General features: G+C 39.8%; 1 protein-coding gene across 4 annotated transcripts in view; it reads left to right on the plus strand.

Annotated features, from left to right (window-relative positions):
* Positions 1–17,281, plus strand: part of LOC310825282 (uncharacterized protein) — a 31,262-nt gene that overhangs the window by 404 nt on the left and 13,577 nt on the right. Inside the window, exons 2-12 of one of the 4 annotated variants that reach the window (XM_083698605.1) lie at positions 2,041–2,068; positions 4,749–4,815; positions 4,901–5,007; positions 5,504–6,069; positions 7,153–7,233; positions 7,889–7,988; positions 10,859–11,089; positions 13,085–13,234; positions 14,232–14,352; positions 15,660–15,791; positions 16,645–16,746. In XM_083698605.1, coding sequence (XP_083554731.1) covers positions 2,041–2,068; positions 4,749–4,815; positions 4,901–5,007; positions 5,504–6,069; positions 7,153–7,233; positions 7,889–7,988; positions 10,859–11,089; positions 13,085–13,234; positions 14,232–14,352; positions 15,660–15,791; positions 16,645–16,746 — 1,685 coding nt within the window. Of the gene's footprint in view, positions 1–1,527; positions 2,069–4,748; positions 4,816–4,900; positions 5,008–5,503; positions 6,070–7,152; positions 7,234–7,888; positions 7,989–10,858; positions 11,090–13,084; positions 13,235–14,231; positions 14,353–15,659; positions 15,792–16,644; positions 16,747–17,281 lie in introns of those variants that run through there. The other 3 variants (XM_083698607.1, XM_083698606.1, XM_083698608.1) reach the window with 3 other exon arrangements.

The following is a 17,281-nucleotide window of genomic DNA, read 5'->3' on the forward strand; positions in this document are numbered from 1 at the left end:
TGTGTACACGGCACCGTAAATTCGACAAGACTGGATTTGTCAGCTTCTATCACTAATTTAAAATGCTGAATTTGAAAAAAGTTGCTTCAGAGACTTAACTCATGTTCTATTTCGATATAGGATGGATCATAGGCCCAACATGCGCCTGAAAAATAACACTGAAAAGTACTATAAGCTACACCCAGCTAAATAGACTAGGAGCATACCTAGCTGACAAGATGTTCGCCACACATTGTTTCCCCCCCCTCATTTTAGTATGTTGTCAATTCTCTATTGTTTTTAATTGTAATTACCTCATTCAGCAAGTGATACTCACAGATGCACATCTGCACCGATCAGTGCTCATTCTGAAAGTATTGTCATTTAATGAATGATAACTAACATCTGTTGGATGTGAATGGGGATATGTGTGCTATTAGAGCTGGATCAGGGGAGCTACTTAAGTTATGAAATAACTTAATTTTAATAAAATTAAAACATTGCAGCCAAATGCCTACCAAGCTGTTCTCAAGCCAAACAAATGCTATATGCCCACCAATGTGTTTTCATGCCAGAAAAAAAAATTAATGCCCATAGTTATCAGCCAGAAAAATAATTGTGAGAGATGGAGGTCAGAATGCATCCATGGCCAACTGGAGCAAAACAACTGCTCTGGTTGATGAGGGAGAGACAGATCTGGCCTCTTTCATTGATCAATACTGTATATAAGAATGCAGGGAAAGTAAGCAGGGCTTTCCTTTATTGTAAATCTTCCCAGTTATTTTAAATGTATTGGCCCCAAAACTGGAAGACAGGAAAAGAGAATTTACTAAGGACAGTTCTAGCAGCTTATGTTTATTACTGAGGGGGCAGAATAAAAAGCCCGTCCCTGTATGGTACTATATGGAAGTGCTGCATCCCCCTTACCCCACTTAATTGCCTTGATTCAGAGTTTCAATTGAATATTGCAGTTTTGGGGCAATGTGTTTTTCTTTAAAAAGCAATACTGAACAATTGAACTGAACAGGGTACTAGTCTGTTCTAGAGCTGACTGCCACTTCAGCCCTTAATACATTCACTTAATTTGAGATGGAAGGTTTCCCAGTGTTTCCATTTTATTAAGATTACTTAATAAACTTGAAACAAAAAAAAATTCCTTCCAGTAGCACCTTAAAGACCAACTAAGTCAGTTCTTGGTATGAGCTTTCGTGTGCATGCACACTTCTTCAGATACACTGAAACAGAAGTTTCCAGACCCTTCTATATAGTGAGAAGGTGGGGAGGGGTATTACTCAGAAGGGTGGTGGGAATAAACTTGGTTGACTTTAAAAGATTATTAGACAAATTTATGGAGGATAACACTATTAATATCTACGTGATGGCTCTATTCACTCTCCACTGTTAGTGGCAGTATTCCTCTGAATACCCTCAAAGGTGCACTCCTCCTTTGTCTCCTGAGACAGACGGATGCCAACAACCAGTTGCTGGGAATCACAAGTGGCAATCCAGTCCTGCTGACGGACTTCTCATAGGCATCTGGTTGGTCGTGGCCTGATGTAGCAGGATCTTAATAAGTTCTTACTCGATAGCTTGTTAAAAGTGGGACATTTAAAGCAGCCCCAAGGAATCCTGGGAATGTAAGCTTACCCTCACAGAGTTACGTTTCCCAGCACTGTCAACAAACTTGAGCTTCCATGGTTCTTTTTTAGGGTAGGGCACTAAATGATGGTGACAAAGCACTGAAGCTAAGCCAAAGCTTTGTTTTCAGTGAAATAATATCAGCCGCCATCTGGAGCAGTTAAGCATCCTAATAGCCATTTACGGTACTTATGCTGGTGCGTATATGAGTACCTTTAATAGTGGCTAGCTTGCTGCTTAAAGCTTAGAAGTGGCTGCAGAAAGGAAGTATGGTTTGGTATAATCCACACCATGTGGTAACTAAGCAACAGGGCTTTTCAACACAGTGTTGACTGACTGCGACCACAGAGAGGCAACTTTTATTCTGTTCACTTTGAAAGAGACAGCTTTTAACTGTTACATTTTACATTACTGACAAGCAAGATCTGCTCTCTGTGGGAAGACTTCTAAGGTACGTTATAAGATTTATTGACTATATACAAACAGAATCATACAAGGGAGGTTTGAAAAGAGAGAGTACAACAGAGACAGATAGCAAGGGATTATCTGTATCTATATTAAGGAAGAGTTTTAACAGGGAATTATTTTGTTTGTTCAGTTTATCAGAACAGTCCATAAATACCTGTAAATCTATGGCATTAATGATAACCTTCTAAATACAGGTGGAAGACTGCTGGAGATCTGAAAAAAGGGAGTAAGCCGTATTAACCACATTTGATAAATATAACCAACACGATCGCATAAAATGTAAAGGTGTTTCTTGAATTTAACGAAACTCTTTTTACATTGTGTCTGAAGATGAAAGTTTAAGTCTGGCTTTATTGATAACTTTTGTAAACTAGAGCAATCAATAAATTATTGCTGATATTATTTATTAAAATTTGATCCCGACATTTTCTTCCAAAAGAGCCCAGAGCAGCAAACACCAAAGTGGTAAAACAATGCAATTAAAAATAAACATTCAAAAACATCTAAAAGCATTAAAACATATTAAATGTTTATTTTATTTTAAAAATCCAAAATCTGCAGAAGGGCAGTACCTCCAATTGCATCAGCCAAAATGTCATGAAATACATTTGCTTCCTTGTCCCAAGGTGCAAAGCCCTAGGTGCAGCCTGAACCCTGCATAGCACATAGTATGGCTTAGTTCAGTTAAGGCTGCAATCTTATACATCAGGAACGGAGAAGCTTTGTTCAGCCTATGGGCTGCATTCACTCATGGACAGTGCTGGATTTACGTATAAGCTAAACAAGCTATAGCTTAGGGCCCCACTCTTTTGGGGGCCCCCCAAAAAAATTAAAGGAAAAAACCCTGTATGTACATATCCAAAATATAAGTTCAACAATTACTTTGATAAAATACATATTTTGTTATGTGCAAATGGCTTTAGATATCTATTAGGTCCATAAATTACCATATAGCATATATTCAACACAAAAAAGCAGCTACAATTTTTTGTTGAGAAAGGACAATTGGACATAGAAAGGGCCCCATTACCTTCAGTAGCTTAGGGCCTCATCAAACCTAAGTCCCGCCCTGCTCATGGACAACATTTTTAACAAACTGAAGTTCTCAGGATTCTTCAGGTGAAGTCATGTGCTTTATATGTGCTTTGGATGTGCTTTAAATGTATGGTGTGGACCTGCCATCTGCAGTATTCTCTTACACCCCAACTTAAAGACTGTGACTAAACGCAGACTTTGTGGCTTCAGCATCAAGGCACCTTTTTCTCCCTGCCCCCCACCTTTATAAACTTAATATCCAGCCTGGAATTCAATAACGTAATATCCAGCATGTTCACTACTACAAAATGTCACAAAGGAGTTGCATAACGATGGAGTTTACATTGTTTTTAATGCATCAAAATATCTTTGTATACTTTTTTGTTTTATTTTTGAAGACGTGTTTGTCAATGAAAGGAGTTGAGTTTGTAACCATTGCTATCCATTTGCATTGCCAAATGATTGGCTAATTATTTAATGCCGAAAAATGAATTCAACTTTATTGAAATGGCAATATACAGTAGTTTTAGTCTCATTCTTAACACCATTGGCTTGGCTCCAGAACAGTCACATTTAAAGCAAATGATCTGTTCAGTATTAGGTATAATAAAGATTATGGCTTTAAAGCAATGACACAGCTGTAAAAGGTGAACATATATTCCTGACCTATTATGAGACAGATGGCTTGTCAGCCTTAATTCAGAAGTGTATGTATCAGTCTGTATAATAATATGCCCTTAATATTATTTTGATGTTATAGAATCAAAGCCAAAATTAATTAATGTGAAAATATGTATTAACTATTCAAGCTACAAATAAATGCACTGGATACATAAACAAATTTTATTCACAGAAGTTAGGAAACAATTTAATGTTTATTTTGGTTTCAGATGCAGGTAGTCCTTGGCATAACACTAGAAATGGCAGTTTTGTCAATTGTATCCTCGGATCAGTTTGTATTTCATTTAAAGCAATAGATTTGCAATATTAGTTTTGTCTTAATGTCCATATTTGAAAGCTAGTTGTTCTACCACAACTGTTCCTTTCTTCACCTGGTTCAAATATGTTTTAGATCTCACTTCTGCAAGGAGTTGCATAAAATTAGTACCCCATTGCAAAGAAGTCAAATTATTTCCAAACTGTCTGGATGTGTGTGTGTGTATACACACACACAAACACACTATACCACATTACACCAATTAAATGGCTACAGGTGTCATTCATTAGCTACATGTCTCACTCTACTGATAACAATGCGGAATGCAAAATGCTTCTCCCATGAGAGCTTTATGAGAAGGCCTGCTACGTTTTCAATTTCTGTTAGATACTACTTTAGGAACACCAAATCTGTCTTGGTTATAGATTCAGGTAGGTAGCCATGTTGGTCTGACGCAGTCGAAATAAATTAAAAAATTAAAAAATTGTCCAGTAGCACCTTAGAGACCAACTAAGTTTGTTCTGGGCATAAGCACACGAAAGCTTATACCCAGAACAAACTTAGTTGGCCTCTAAGGTGCTACTGGACAATTTTTTAATTTTTTTGTCTTGGTTATATTTCATTTAAAAATGCAACCATTTGTATTCTTGTGTTCCATTTTTCTTGGTATATTCATATTTTATCTTTGTAGGCACAAAATCCTACTGAGAGAAATGGCTGAAACCCTGGAACAAGAACCCATATATTTCTTTGACCAGGTACTTCCCATCTCATATTTGATACGTTATTATTGCTCTCTCCAAATCTATTAAGGGTTTAATAAAATCCTATATTTTATTTTAGCTCAAAACTACCGGTAAACGAAAGCGAAATATGAAAATAGAACCAGGAGAACACTTTGTTGATATAAATTTAATCAGCACAGATCCAGATCCTCATGAAATTCACAGGTAATAGTGGTGCCGTACTTAAATTGCAATAACTGATTGAATGCATTAATGAATTGATATATTGCATTAAAATGTAGTCTTTCCCCCGTTTTTGTTGATTGGAAAGTTCAAATGGGAAAACTCTTAAGGGCATATTGCAACTTGAAAATTGTTCTGATTTTATTTTTTTAAAGGATGATTAGGATGTAAAAGGGCACTGTTCCAGCAGGAAGCACGTATGTCTTCTGTACTTCCTACTTACCTAAGCCCTGCTGTTCTCATAAGAATTTAAGCCTGAAAATATATATAGGTGTGTCTGAAGATTTCTGTACATAGTTATGTCTTCTTCACACCTATAGTATTTGGTCTATATCAGGGTAGCCCAACATGCAACATTTGACACCATTCCCCCAGCCCAATGGAAGACCTACAGACCCGCTTAGTATGAGACCTACATTACAGAAAAGTCTGAATTCTGGAATTAAAGGCTTAATATACATTTACTGTCCACATGCAGGAGCTCTGGATGCATGGATGAACACAGGGAAAGAAATTATTCTTTTGTGAAAGACAGTATAGCAAAGAAAGAACCAGTTTCTCCTAAAACAGATGATCCTTCTATATCCATAAACATTTGTGAGAATCCTCTGGCTTGCCTCTCCCAAATACCTTCACTTCCACCTACAGAAGAAGACCTAGGGTCAGCTTCACTGGAAGAACATAAATGCATGGCTGCTACCATATTGTGTGAGCTGGAAGAAATGTTGAAGCATTTTACCAAGTTTAAGTTTATTTTACCACAAGGGGTTTTAAATATATTGAGCTCCAGTTGGAAAGATCTCATTGAAGGTGTCTGGCAAAATAAAAAATATTTGCAGGAATTAGCATACAAAAACTTTAAATCAAGGAGAAGGCAAGCATCAGTGGAGTCCAACAGATTGCCACCTACATTTGAATATACTGACTATGAGACACCTAAAAATGTGAAAAGGAAAAGCAGGAAAAGTGTTGATTTTCCCATGGGTGTGACAAAAGGAATGGACAATCCTGGAACTCTGTCAAACAGACTCAATGGAAGCAAGAGTAAGGAATTTTACTGGTTTTCTCTTAATATTTAATATTCCAGCATCACATAGCAGAGGGCGGTTCAGCTTGGCCAATATACTACAATATTGCAAGTGTTTGTTTGGTGTGCAACTGCTGCCATGCGTTTTCAGCCTTGGAAGGAAGTGGGGAGGGCTTACATGCACTCCACCAACATGTGGGATGGTCTGGGGCAACTTTTACATATAAGAATAGGAGCAAACCGATTGGTTTTTATGCTAATACCAAAACTCAGGGTTTACTTTGACTACTTTACTATACATTTAGCTCTCAATAGATAAAGGTCCCCCATTAGCATAAACAGGAGTAGCTCTCATTGAGACTAATTTCAAAGTAAACCTTCAGGCTGCAAGTCTCTAACCTAATAGCATGAATAGGCAACATGGAGAATATTAAATTCCAAGATATAGTTTGTCTTAATACATGTTTCTATACAGTGCTTTTTGCGGGGTTAAAAATTAGGTGCTGGTGCACACAAATAAAAGTATTGTGGGCAGCAAAAAGAATGGTACTCTATACCAGTAAATATGACCACACAAAAAACCAGTTGTCCATCACTCATTTAGAATGATATTTATTCTTGACACATCTAGGCTAGAGAGAAAATGCCAGCTCTGAAATTTACTATCTTCATCCCAGGCCACAATCACAAGTGGAGGTGAGAGATCTCTTGTGATTAATTGAGGAAAGTTGCTGAAGAATACCAGCAAATGGCCTTCGCAGCTGAAGTTAGAGAGGTACAAGCACTTGGGGGGCGGGTGGAACTGAAAATAAACTAGGCAGTTTTTCAAACCATTTATTACAGAAGCTTCTCTTTCCCATTTCAAGGTGAGTGAAAAAGTAATCATAGGATTCAGCCAGGAGAGGCAATCTGTACCCAGAGCACTTCATTCAATAATGAAAAAAGTTAACAGCACATAAGCACTTACTCTGGCCATTACCTAGCTCTTTGCAAGTTTGTAATTATAAAACAGCAAACAGTTCTTAATAAAGAACTGTGATTATGTGTGCTTATGCTGCTGAGGACTCATGCTCAATAAATTTCTTTTCTCTCCTATTTAGCTGCAGTCCCTCAGCAATATAGCAATGATTCACCTTTTGCAATCAGTTTCTCACTGTCATCAAAACTATGCAAGGAAAGAGGTATTATGTGTGCACTCTCTCTTTCTTCATTCAGGTTAATGTTTAGGTTAATGAGCTACAGTTGGAGGGGAGTTAGCTTATTCATTTACTGTATAAGATATCTTACCTTCCCTTCACCATAGGGCCCCAGGGTGGGTTACATCATTATAATGATACAGTTATGAGGGTGGGATGGGGATGACAAAAGTAAAACAGCTTTAAAAAGAGGGAAAACAATATAGACAAAAGAGCTGCGTATCACAACACAAAATATCTTAACGGTCAAAGGGCAGGGGAAAGAGGTCCATCTTTAGTGTACGACAAAGATTATGCTAGATGCCCTCACCCTCTTCTAGGCTGCCATTCCCCTTTCTTCTAGTAGGACTACCAAGAGATGATACTTGAGGAAACTATTTTTATTTTATTTTTAGGTTACTTGGTTCTGGTGGATGACTGTAATAGGGAATGAAAAAGAAAATATTAAAGATGGCCTTTACTTCTAACAATAACTAATACTTGTGTTTGTGTTAACAAACCGGCTTTCTTAACTTTTAAATGTATTTTTTTGATTAATCAAAAAATGTCCTGATGTCTTGGAATTTGACAGGCGCTTAAAATTTATTTATTTACAGCATTTCAGATAACTAATTATGAGTTTTTTCATTTCTTCATAAAGGTTGGGTTTTTCAACATTCTGACTGTGACTCTAAAGACCTAGAATGGAAAGCACCGTATGTCTGGGCAGTGGAAAGATTACGAATGGCAAAGATCGAAATGTAATATTAAAATGGGATTTTGTATTATGGCTTTTAAAATCTATTCTTGTTAAACTGAAAATTTTCTATTTTATTACATGCTAAAATAACCAGGGATAGTTTAAAGGTAAAGGTAAAGGTACCCCTGCCCGTACGGGCCAGTCTTGACAGACTCTGGGGTTGTGCGCCCATCTCACTTAAGAGGCCGGGGGCCAGCGCTGTCCGGAGACACTTCCGGGTCACGTGGCCAGCGTGACATCGCTGCTCTGGCGAGCCAGAGCCGCACACGGAAACGCCGTTTACCTTCCCGCTGGTAAGCGGTCCCTATTTATCTACTTGCACCCGGAGGTGCTTTCGAACTGCTAGGTTGGCAGGCGCTGGGACCGAGCAGCGGGAGCGCACCCCGCTGCAGGGATTCGAACCGCCGACCTTTCGATCGGCAAGTCCTAGGCGCTGAGGCTTTAACCCACAGCGCCACCTGCGTCCCAGGGATAGTTTAAGATGTGTTAAATTGCTAGCACAGATGCTCAGAGAGGTCCATGGGAGCGTTTTCTAACTGGAAAGGGATAGCATGGAGGCACTGGCTGTATGAACCAATGGCCTGAATTGGTGCTTCCAATTGGGACCCATATATGACAGCCGTTGCAGTTTTTCATAATCAAAGCATCTGCTTTTTTAGCCACTGTGACTGCACAAATCACACAGTGTGAAAAGTCCTCATGTGAAAGTGTTGTTTCATGCAGTTGGTGCCTTCATGCAATCACTGTTGGGCCCAAGAGCAATCCTGTATGACCCTGTGGAGCAGGGCTGACCATACCATTAGGCAGAGTAGGGCTTTCGCCTCAGGCAAGTGGTGCTGGGAATTTGTGTGCCAAGTGGTCTTCCCTATGTTTCCTGCTTCCCTCAGGTGCAGCAAAGTTTTGACATAAGAATCTACTGCCAGTCCAGGCAGGTTTTGGACGTAGACTAGGGGGGCAGCATCCTCTGGTCTTTTCCCTCAGAAAGTAAAATGTCTTGGGCTAGCCTTGATGTGGAACATAAAACCATGTTGCAAAACCACATTACAGAAACTCATTTCCTCTGGGGGGGGGGAATTAAATAATTGAACATTGAATATTTGGTATTTGACAGGAATGGGAAATGAAGATACTTTTCTTTCTTGTGCCCTGTGTTTCCCTGTACAGTTCTAAGTGAATAACTCGATTAATCTTGATGAACTGAGATCAAATGACTATCTTCTGTTAGCTAGAACTGTTTTTACACTTGTATGTTTTATATTATTATTGGAAGATTTATTTTCATCTGAGATATAATTATATAGACAAAATCTCTGCAAACCAATCTATCCCAGAGGAGGAGAGTATGTTTTCTTTTTCAGTGTTTATCACCCCTATTGGCACATAGACCTGGCACTGAAATCCTGATCCTCATTTTGGAAGGCACAGCGCTGACTGCTGCCAGGATTCTGTGCCAATGCTATTGCACTTGACTTAGTGTTATTGAATGCTTATTCCTAGCCTGGTCAGCAAAAAGGTGTCCTGAGTGCTATCTTGTTGCAGAGTTTAAGGTGTAAGGAATGTTGGCTTCCAGTCAAGGGTTCTCCTTAGATTTCCTCTAATTAATATTTAGAATTACAAGCTTCTGGAATGCTTTCCTGCTTAATTCCCGCCTTCAATTAAAGGTTTGGATATCTGACTCTCAAAGTCAGCAATGTGTAGACTATGAGAAAATTCATAGTGACATTGAAATAAAGCTGCTTGAAGGCTCATAGAGTAAATATGTTGCCTACCAATGGAAAGGACAGTCCAGTCCAGTAGCTCTTCTTTGAATGAAATACACATGGTAGCTTATGCAAGTGCAAGCCAAAACAATATAACTCTCACTCTCCTTCAGCACCTACAGTGAAGAAAGCTAGCTGCTCTGTTGCATTTTCCCTGTTTTGCTGGTACTGTAGCTCAGTATCTGCTAGGATACTTAAGAGCTGCAGGTGACGTGCAAGTTTCTGTGTAAAAGGGACATGGGACAACTATTGACTCAGAAGTACTTACCACTAAGTCTGGACTGGGGTTGAGCCTTCGCACTGGTTGGTGTAGCTTTATTAATGTGCTTATTCAGAATAACAGCTAATAATTGGTGAAGGTGCGACGCGGGTGGCGCTGTGGGTAAAACCTCAGTGCCTAGGACTTGCTGATCGTAAGGTCAGCGGTTCGAATCCCCGCAGCGGGGTGAACTCCCGTCGTTCGGTCCCAGCTCCTGCCCACCTAGCAGTTGGAAAGCACCCCTAAGTGCAAGTAGATAAATAGGGACCGCTTTATAGCGGGAAGGTAAACGGCATTTCTGTGTGCTGTGCTGGTGCTGGCTCGCCAGCTGCAGCTTCGTCACGCTGGCCACGTGACCCAGAAGTGTCTTCGGACGGCGCCGGCTCCCGGCCTCTTAAGCGAGATGAGCGCGCAACCCTAGAGTCAGACACGACTGGCCCATACGGGCAGGGGTACCTTTACCTTTACCTTTAATTGGTGAAGATCTTTTGAAAATAAAACCAAAAATGTAAAATGGGGGTCAAACATAGTATAGATTAGGATGTCTGTGTTCGGAATCTGTATTAGGACTCTACCAAGTTGCCTGAGCAGAAGGCAAGTGAGTTTACACTTGCAGCTTACATTCTAAACTGTTTTTCTTTCTAAATATAAAATGTATTTTCAAAGCTCTTACAGGGTTTGGATTGAATTGAACTGCTTTTTACTCAGATGAATAGAAGGCTGGTGCCTGGAATATGCTATACTACGCTGCTTATTCAGATCATATAGAAAGCTGATTTTTTTCAGCCTAAATGTTACCTATTTAAGAGAATTTCTTAGTAAATAATTGATTAAAAAAAATCTTCCAAACAGAACTGAACAGCTGTCTAAGCTGAAAGAATCAGGATTTGACAAGCCTATTATTCTTCGTCATTATGGTGATATCAAGAAGGAAACCTTTCCCCAAAACATCAAAGGGCGGCCCAGTAAGAAAGTCTCTTCTGAGAGCCTGTATGAAAAACCACAGTTGCCAGTGATCAAACAAGCTGAGCCAGCCTTAAAAAAATTGCACTATGGATTGGTTGATGGATCATCCTTCATTTAATATCCTTTGAAAGTGTAACATGAAAGAGAATTCCATCTAGAAGGAATGGGAGGAAGCATTCCTACAACAAAGAAAAAGCATAGATTTAAAATTACTTAATTCACTTGGCAGGTAGGAAGCAAAATTCTTTAGGATTTCTGAGTAAACGTCTTTAAGGATTGAACTGTAAAAGGTTCTAGATCACTTTACAGGAGCAAGACGTTTGGAAAAACCTGTTTCCAAATAATGGTGTGCGATTTTATGCAGGTTCAGTCTGGAATCAAAAACGTGTTTTTGAGGGGGGGGGGGACTTGCTTTAGAACCTTTTATCCAAACTGAAAAGAAGGAAAGTCGTGAGTCATGACCCAAGCATTTTTGTTCCTACACACTTGAATGTCAAATTTTTAGATTATTGTGTGCTGCTGATTTGAGAAAACTCAGAAAGGACCCCTTAGCACTTGAACTTACTAAACCTCAAACTGTCTAAAGTTTTATATAGAAATAGGTCTTTGCATGTCTATATCTATCTAGCTATCTATCCATACATCTATCTGAGCAGACAAACACCTGCCAACAGTGGTGATGTGGAAAGTCATTCATGATAGCATCCACTTTAGCACAGATAGGTCACTGCTGCGTACCACAGTGGCTGCTTATAGTTTCGAAGTTTTGAGATGGATACTTGGTAAATCCTCTGAATAAGCACCGAGCAAGTTTGAGCTGGAGTCAAATGTACAGTAGACAAGAAACAGAATGAGTAATTTACAGTTGCATCACACAAGCCATTCATGCTTGTACATCCGAATACTGACTCCTCGGTGCAATTTTTAGTTCAGTTCTACATGTATTATGAGTGAGAGAAAGCAGGCACTAATATTAGAGTTGTTTCAGTCATGGCTGCATGTTGTTATTGCAGGCACCTTTTTAGCAGTTCACTGGATGTATCTGGTGTTATGCGTCATACATACCCATCTCCCCATAGCTGTTTGGCAATCTTTATTTTAAAATTATTTTTATAGTATTTTAAAGGTTCTTCATTATACCATAAATAGTAATGGCTTGAATGAGGACACTAAACTGAAGCTGAGTCCTGGCAAGGGAGAGGTGCTTGTGGTTTGGTAGCTTCCAGATCTGGGAAACAGAAAGATGGTCTGGTCTGACTGTGGTTGGACTTCCCTAAAAGATCAGGTCCATTGCCTTGGTGGAGGGTGGGGGAAGTATGCCTGTAATCCACTTCCATGGAGTATCTTTTTCCAAGCATGCTTGGTTTAGCTTTCCTGGACATGGCTAGCATGGCCATGATTATCCATATTCTTGTAATCTCCTGTTTATACTATTGTAATTTGCACTACACAAGGCTGTCCTTGAAGATGCCTCGGAGATTGCAATTGGTGGGAAATGCAGCAGCCGGAGTTTAGATGGTGCTTACAGCTTGGGACCTTTTTCATTGGTCCTCAGAGATCTGTATTGGCATTGTTGTTGGTCACCGAGCCCAATTCAGTCTCTCTCTCTGGGCAGTTTGATGATCTGCTGCACAGCTAGATTTCTCCACCTTACCAGCAATAGTTAGTGCTAAGATGGCACCTGGTACATTTCTGAGCACAATTCAAAGTATTGGTGCTCACCATTAGAGCCCTAAACGGCCGCATCCCTGTTTACCTGAAGGAGCATTTCCTCCCTCCATGTTCAGCTGGACACTGAGATCTAGCTGTGAGCATCTTCTGACGGTTCTTTCACTGTGAAAAGTGAAGCTACAGGGAACCCAGTAGAGGGCCTTCTCCCATCAGATGTCAAGAAGATAAATAACTATACAACTTTTAGAAAACACCTGAAAGCAGCCTGTATAGGGAAGCTTTTTAATGTGTAGTGTTTTGTTATGTTTTTCTATATATTGGAAGCCAGCCAGATGGACAGGGAATAATAATAATAATAATAATTAATAATAAAGTGCATTGTAATTAGACACCTGGAAATGCCATGTCCATCTCAGACAAACTCCTTGACTCTTTATTTACCTACCCCTCTGGACATGTTGCAGTCTGTCAGAGTTACTCTGATCTTCCTTGTGGTGGCTTGTACACCAATATATTTAATGACTGTCCCGACCGTGCATTAGTTGGAACATTTACTCCTTCTGGACATGGCAGCGTTTGCTTCTCTAACAGGTAAGAAGAGACGTTCCAGAGGGCTTCCTAACTAACATCAAATGTTAACCGCAGCAGGCACTGAGAGACAGTCCTTTGGCGGTACTTGCTATACTGGATGTAGGACATAATTAAAAGGCTCCCACATAGTTTCAAGCATGACTCACTCCCTTGCAAACTAAAAGTGTGCTTCAAAAGCTTCCATTCACCCCACCCAGAACAGCACAGACATCTTAAGGTAGCAGCCGGCGCTGCTGTATCGTATATGGTGCAGTGACAGCCACTGATCCATCAAGTTGGGCCTGATGACCTGCATTGGTTAGTTCAAGACACTTGACACAACAAGTGAAGGTGCTATGCTAGTGCAGCACTTCTTATACCCTTTCTTAAGAATCTTGTTTAATTTACATGGTAGTTTAGAGCTCAAAGTAGGCCATGTACCAACTTGCTGTGTGGAATCAGAGCCTTGTTGAGTTCAGGTATCCTTCACTCAACTTACGATGAGTTACAAGCATTCCATACACACAAATTTTTTACATCAAATAGAATGGGAAGGGAGAGCAAAGTCTTTCACACCTAGTTTAACACTATCAGCCTAGACTGTGCTGCATGCCTCTGCTGATTTGTGGATCATAGCCTTAGCAGATGAAAGTGTGGGGTTTTTGCCTTGGATAAAACCACAATGGGATTTAATATATATGATATGTCATTGATTCTTGTAAAGTATGCCTAGAATAAGAACCAGTGTTAACATGGGGTTATCCAGGCACCTTCATGTTTTGCAGTTAAAAAGTAAGGGCTACGTTACGAAATAATTTTGTGACTTTCTTAAGTCTGGATTGTTCATTCACAGCCACTGTGCACACCTGTGTGGACTGCTATATAAATATATAGATGAAGCGATAAACACGCAAATTACTATGTTAATTAAAAGCACCAAGATCAAAGTAGACAGCTTGAGTTACTCATTATGTTTTACTAAATGGCACCGTGAAAAACTGGCTTTTGGTTTCTGCAGCAGCAGCATAGCAATGATATTTAATCAGGAAGGAGGCATGGTGACTAATAAAGATGGAGAAATACTACGCCAGTGGAAATGGCCTGGGGAAGGGAAGCTTGATGACCCAGTTATTATGCAGGTAATATTTAATCTTTTTTTATTTAATTCTTTTTTCTAATATAGCTTTTATTCTGGGGGGATGCTGTTATTTACAGTGTTGTAAATTCTTCAGCTAACAGAAGTAGCTAACTACCTAAGCTTGCTCACAGTAAAATTAATGAACGAAGTTTAATGAAGAAAATGATACTTTGAATCAATTTTCTTCTTTCCAAGTTGAAGCAGCACAAACACTATGATGAAGACTGGGCCATCATGGTACAAAACAGGATCATATTCATATATCAAATCCATATTTTCATAAATTACATGTGCTTTGGTATGATTGAGTTTTTATAACAGATTTATGCTTTTAAATGTGTTGTAAGTTGCTTGGAGACATCTGTGTAACAAGTGACTTAAGAAGCTGAATAATAATAATAATAATAATAATAATAATAATAATAGCAGAAGATAAGTGGGAAACTGCATTACTTTAAAACTGAACTGCTTTGCTCCTGTCCCTTTCCCCCTAAGGCCACATGCTTAACCTAGCACTTCTTAAACTGTCAAGAGTAGAAAAGTCATGTTTGCACTCGACCTTTCCTTACTATTATGTCAAATTTGAAATAGAGATTCAATTTCACCCCTTTATCTGGCAACCCAACCCTATCCAATCCTGGCAACTAGCTATGCTCTGTACTTTCCACAACTACCCCAGCAACCTACATCTGGCAAGAAATACAGAAGCCTAATTATATCTTGCAATTATATGTGCCCAATTATATCTTGCAGACACTAGTTTTTTTTTTAAGGGGTGTGGTAGAGAACATGCTCTGCATGTGAAAGGTCCCAAGTAGACTTGGGTGAGAACCCTGTCTGAACTTCTAGAGAGCCATTGCCAATCAGTGTTTACAGTAATGAAGTAGATGGACCAATGGTTTTGATGATGCAGTAGTTGACAGATTCCTGTATTCCCACAACAGCATTTCTGGGAAAGCGCCATAGCTCATTTGTAGCACACCTGCTTTGCATGCAGAAGGCCGTAGCTTCAATCCCTGGCACTTTCAGGTATGCCTGGGAATTCTCCTGTCTGAAACCCCAAAGCCCGTCAAAGCAGAATAGACAATTCTGAGCTAAATGGACCAAACTGCTTTGGAGGAGGAATGGAACATCAGGTGGGAAGGGAGGGGATGGAGTATCCTGGAGAGGGGCACAGCACACTGGAACACCATAAACAAGAGCTCTCTGGTTAGTGACAGATTTCCCTTGTGGCTTCCTATCTTCATTTTGGCAAATTTCCTAGCTGAACAATACTGTGAAGTACACATCTCTTATGTCTTACCCTAGGTTAACAAGTGCATCACGGTGAAGGTTGCAGGACGCTTTGCTGTTGGACTGCTTTACAAGTGGCGACATGAAAGCGTGCGTTTGTCTTTGTCACCGGTACGAGGTGTGGCTGGTCCACAGTTAGAAAACCTGGTATGGTGCAATAGCTTATGATGCAAAAAACCCACACAACATGCCAATCAGGCTAGAGACTGTAGGGAGGTTGCAGGGAGATAATAGCCCTCCGTGGTGGGTTGTGGGAGAATTTGGTTGCGAGAGGATTTGCAGGAAGTAAAATATTTGTTGCACAGTAGTTTCAAAAGGAATAACAGATAGACGAGGGCCGTTTCCAGCTCTTGCACATACATACTTTTCCCCTGCAAATGGACTTCTCCATTCAGTTCAAAATCAGGAGCAGCTTGACATTTAAATTCATGGGAATATTATTGGAAGCCCTACACAAATGTTAGAGTCATAGTGGATTGCGTGTATCCAGGCAAGTGCAATAGTGAGACAAATGAATATAGATAAGACACTACATTATTTTCTCCTACATCAGGGATGGGGACTCCCAATTCCCACCATCCCGTAATATAACAAAGACACCACAGTCTCCAGTGACCTACAGTTTAAGCAAACCAACCATGAGTTATGTGTTGGCAGCACCCCTGAAATCTCTCACTGCTCGGAGATTGGGGTGCACATAGCAGTATTTTAAGCAGCTACTGCATCACAGCCAGGAGCCAAACAGAAATATATTGCTGTTTGGTTACAGGTAATCTCATGCCAGTCACACAGAATTTAGCTTCCGCTATGGGGTTATGTGCTTCGTGGCTGGTAGCAATTCAACAGCAGATGCAGTTGCCAACAAAAGGTTCGCCTGTTTCGTTACTTGTCCTGTAGCTATGGGAAATTATAAGACTCCTGCAAGAAAAATGGGTAGAAACTCAATGGATTGCACATGATTAAAGCAAATTCTGTTGTTTGTTCTCTCTTGGTTTTCTAGAGCAAGATATCCACAGAAGTTAATCTACCATCTACATCAGTAAAAGGATTTTCTAAAACACTTGGCAAAACAGAAGACGCAAAAAAATCTCTTAAAAAAGAAGTAAGCAGCTGTCAGAAACTCAATATTAAAATAAGTAAATGTAATTTTATTTTCACACTGCTACAGTTTACTTTTTTCTAACATTTCCTCTGCCTTTGCCCATCCACTAGAATACTGTAACAGCAGCGTATTTTGCTACAATTTATTTTCGTTATGCTGATTTAACACCATAAAACTTGTATGCAAAACGCCCCTTCAGCTAATGCAACTTTGATTCCTTCTTTCACAATAACGTAGGAACATGTCTTGACAAACCCAATAGAAATGAAAGGCAGATGTACAATATTTGCAGCTGTTTACTGGAAGCTTGGGTGCCACAAAAAGATTCCACATATCTGCAAACGCAGAAAGGAAGACTGAATAAATATAAATAAGAGGGCGGGGAGATAACCGAGGATGGAAAGAAGGGGAAAGGGCAGAAGCAAAGGGGACCACAAGAAGCAGGGGCCAAGGCAAAGGAAATAATACTTGAAGCCAGCCAAGATTGTTGCCTACTAGTCATGTCTATGGCTTTGTACATATTCCTCCCATTTGA

This window comes from Podarcis gaigeae, assembly GCF_964106915.1.
Source record: "Podarcis gaigeae genome assembly, chromosome: 10".
NCBI classification, from domain to species: Eukaryota; Metazoa; Chordata; class Lepidosauria; order Squamata; family Lacertidae; genus Podarcis; species Podarcis gaigeae.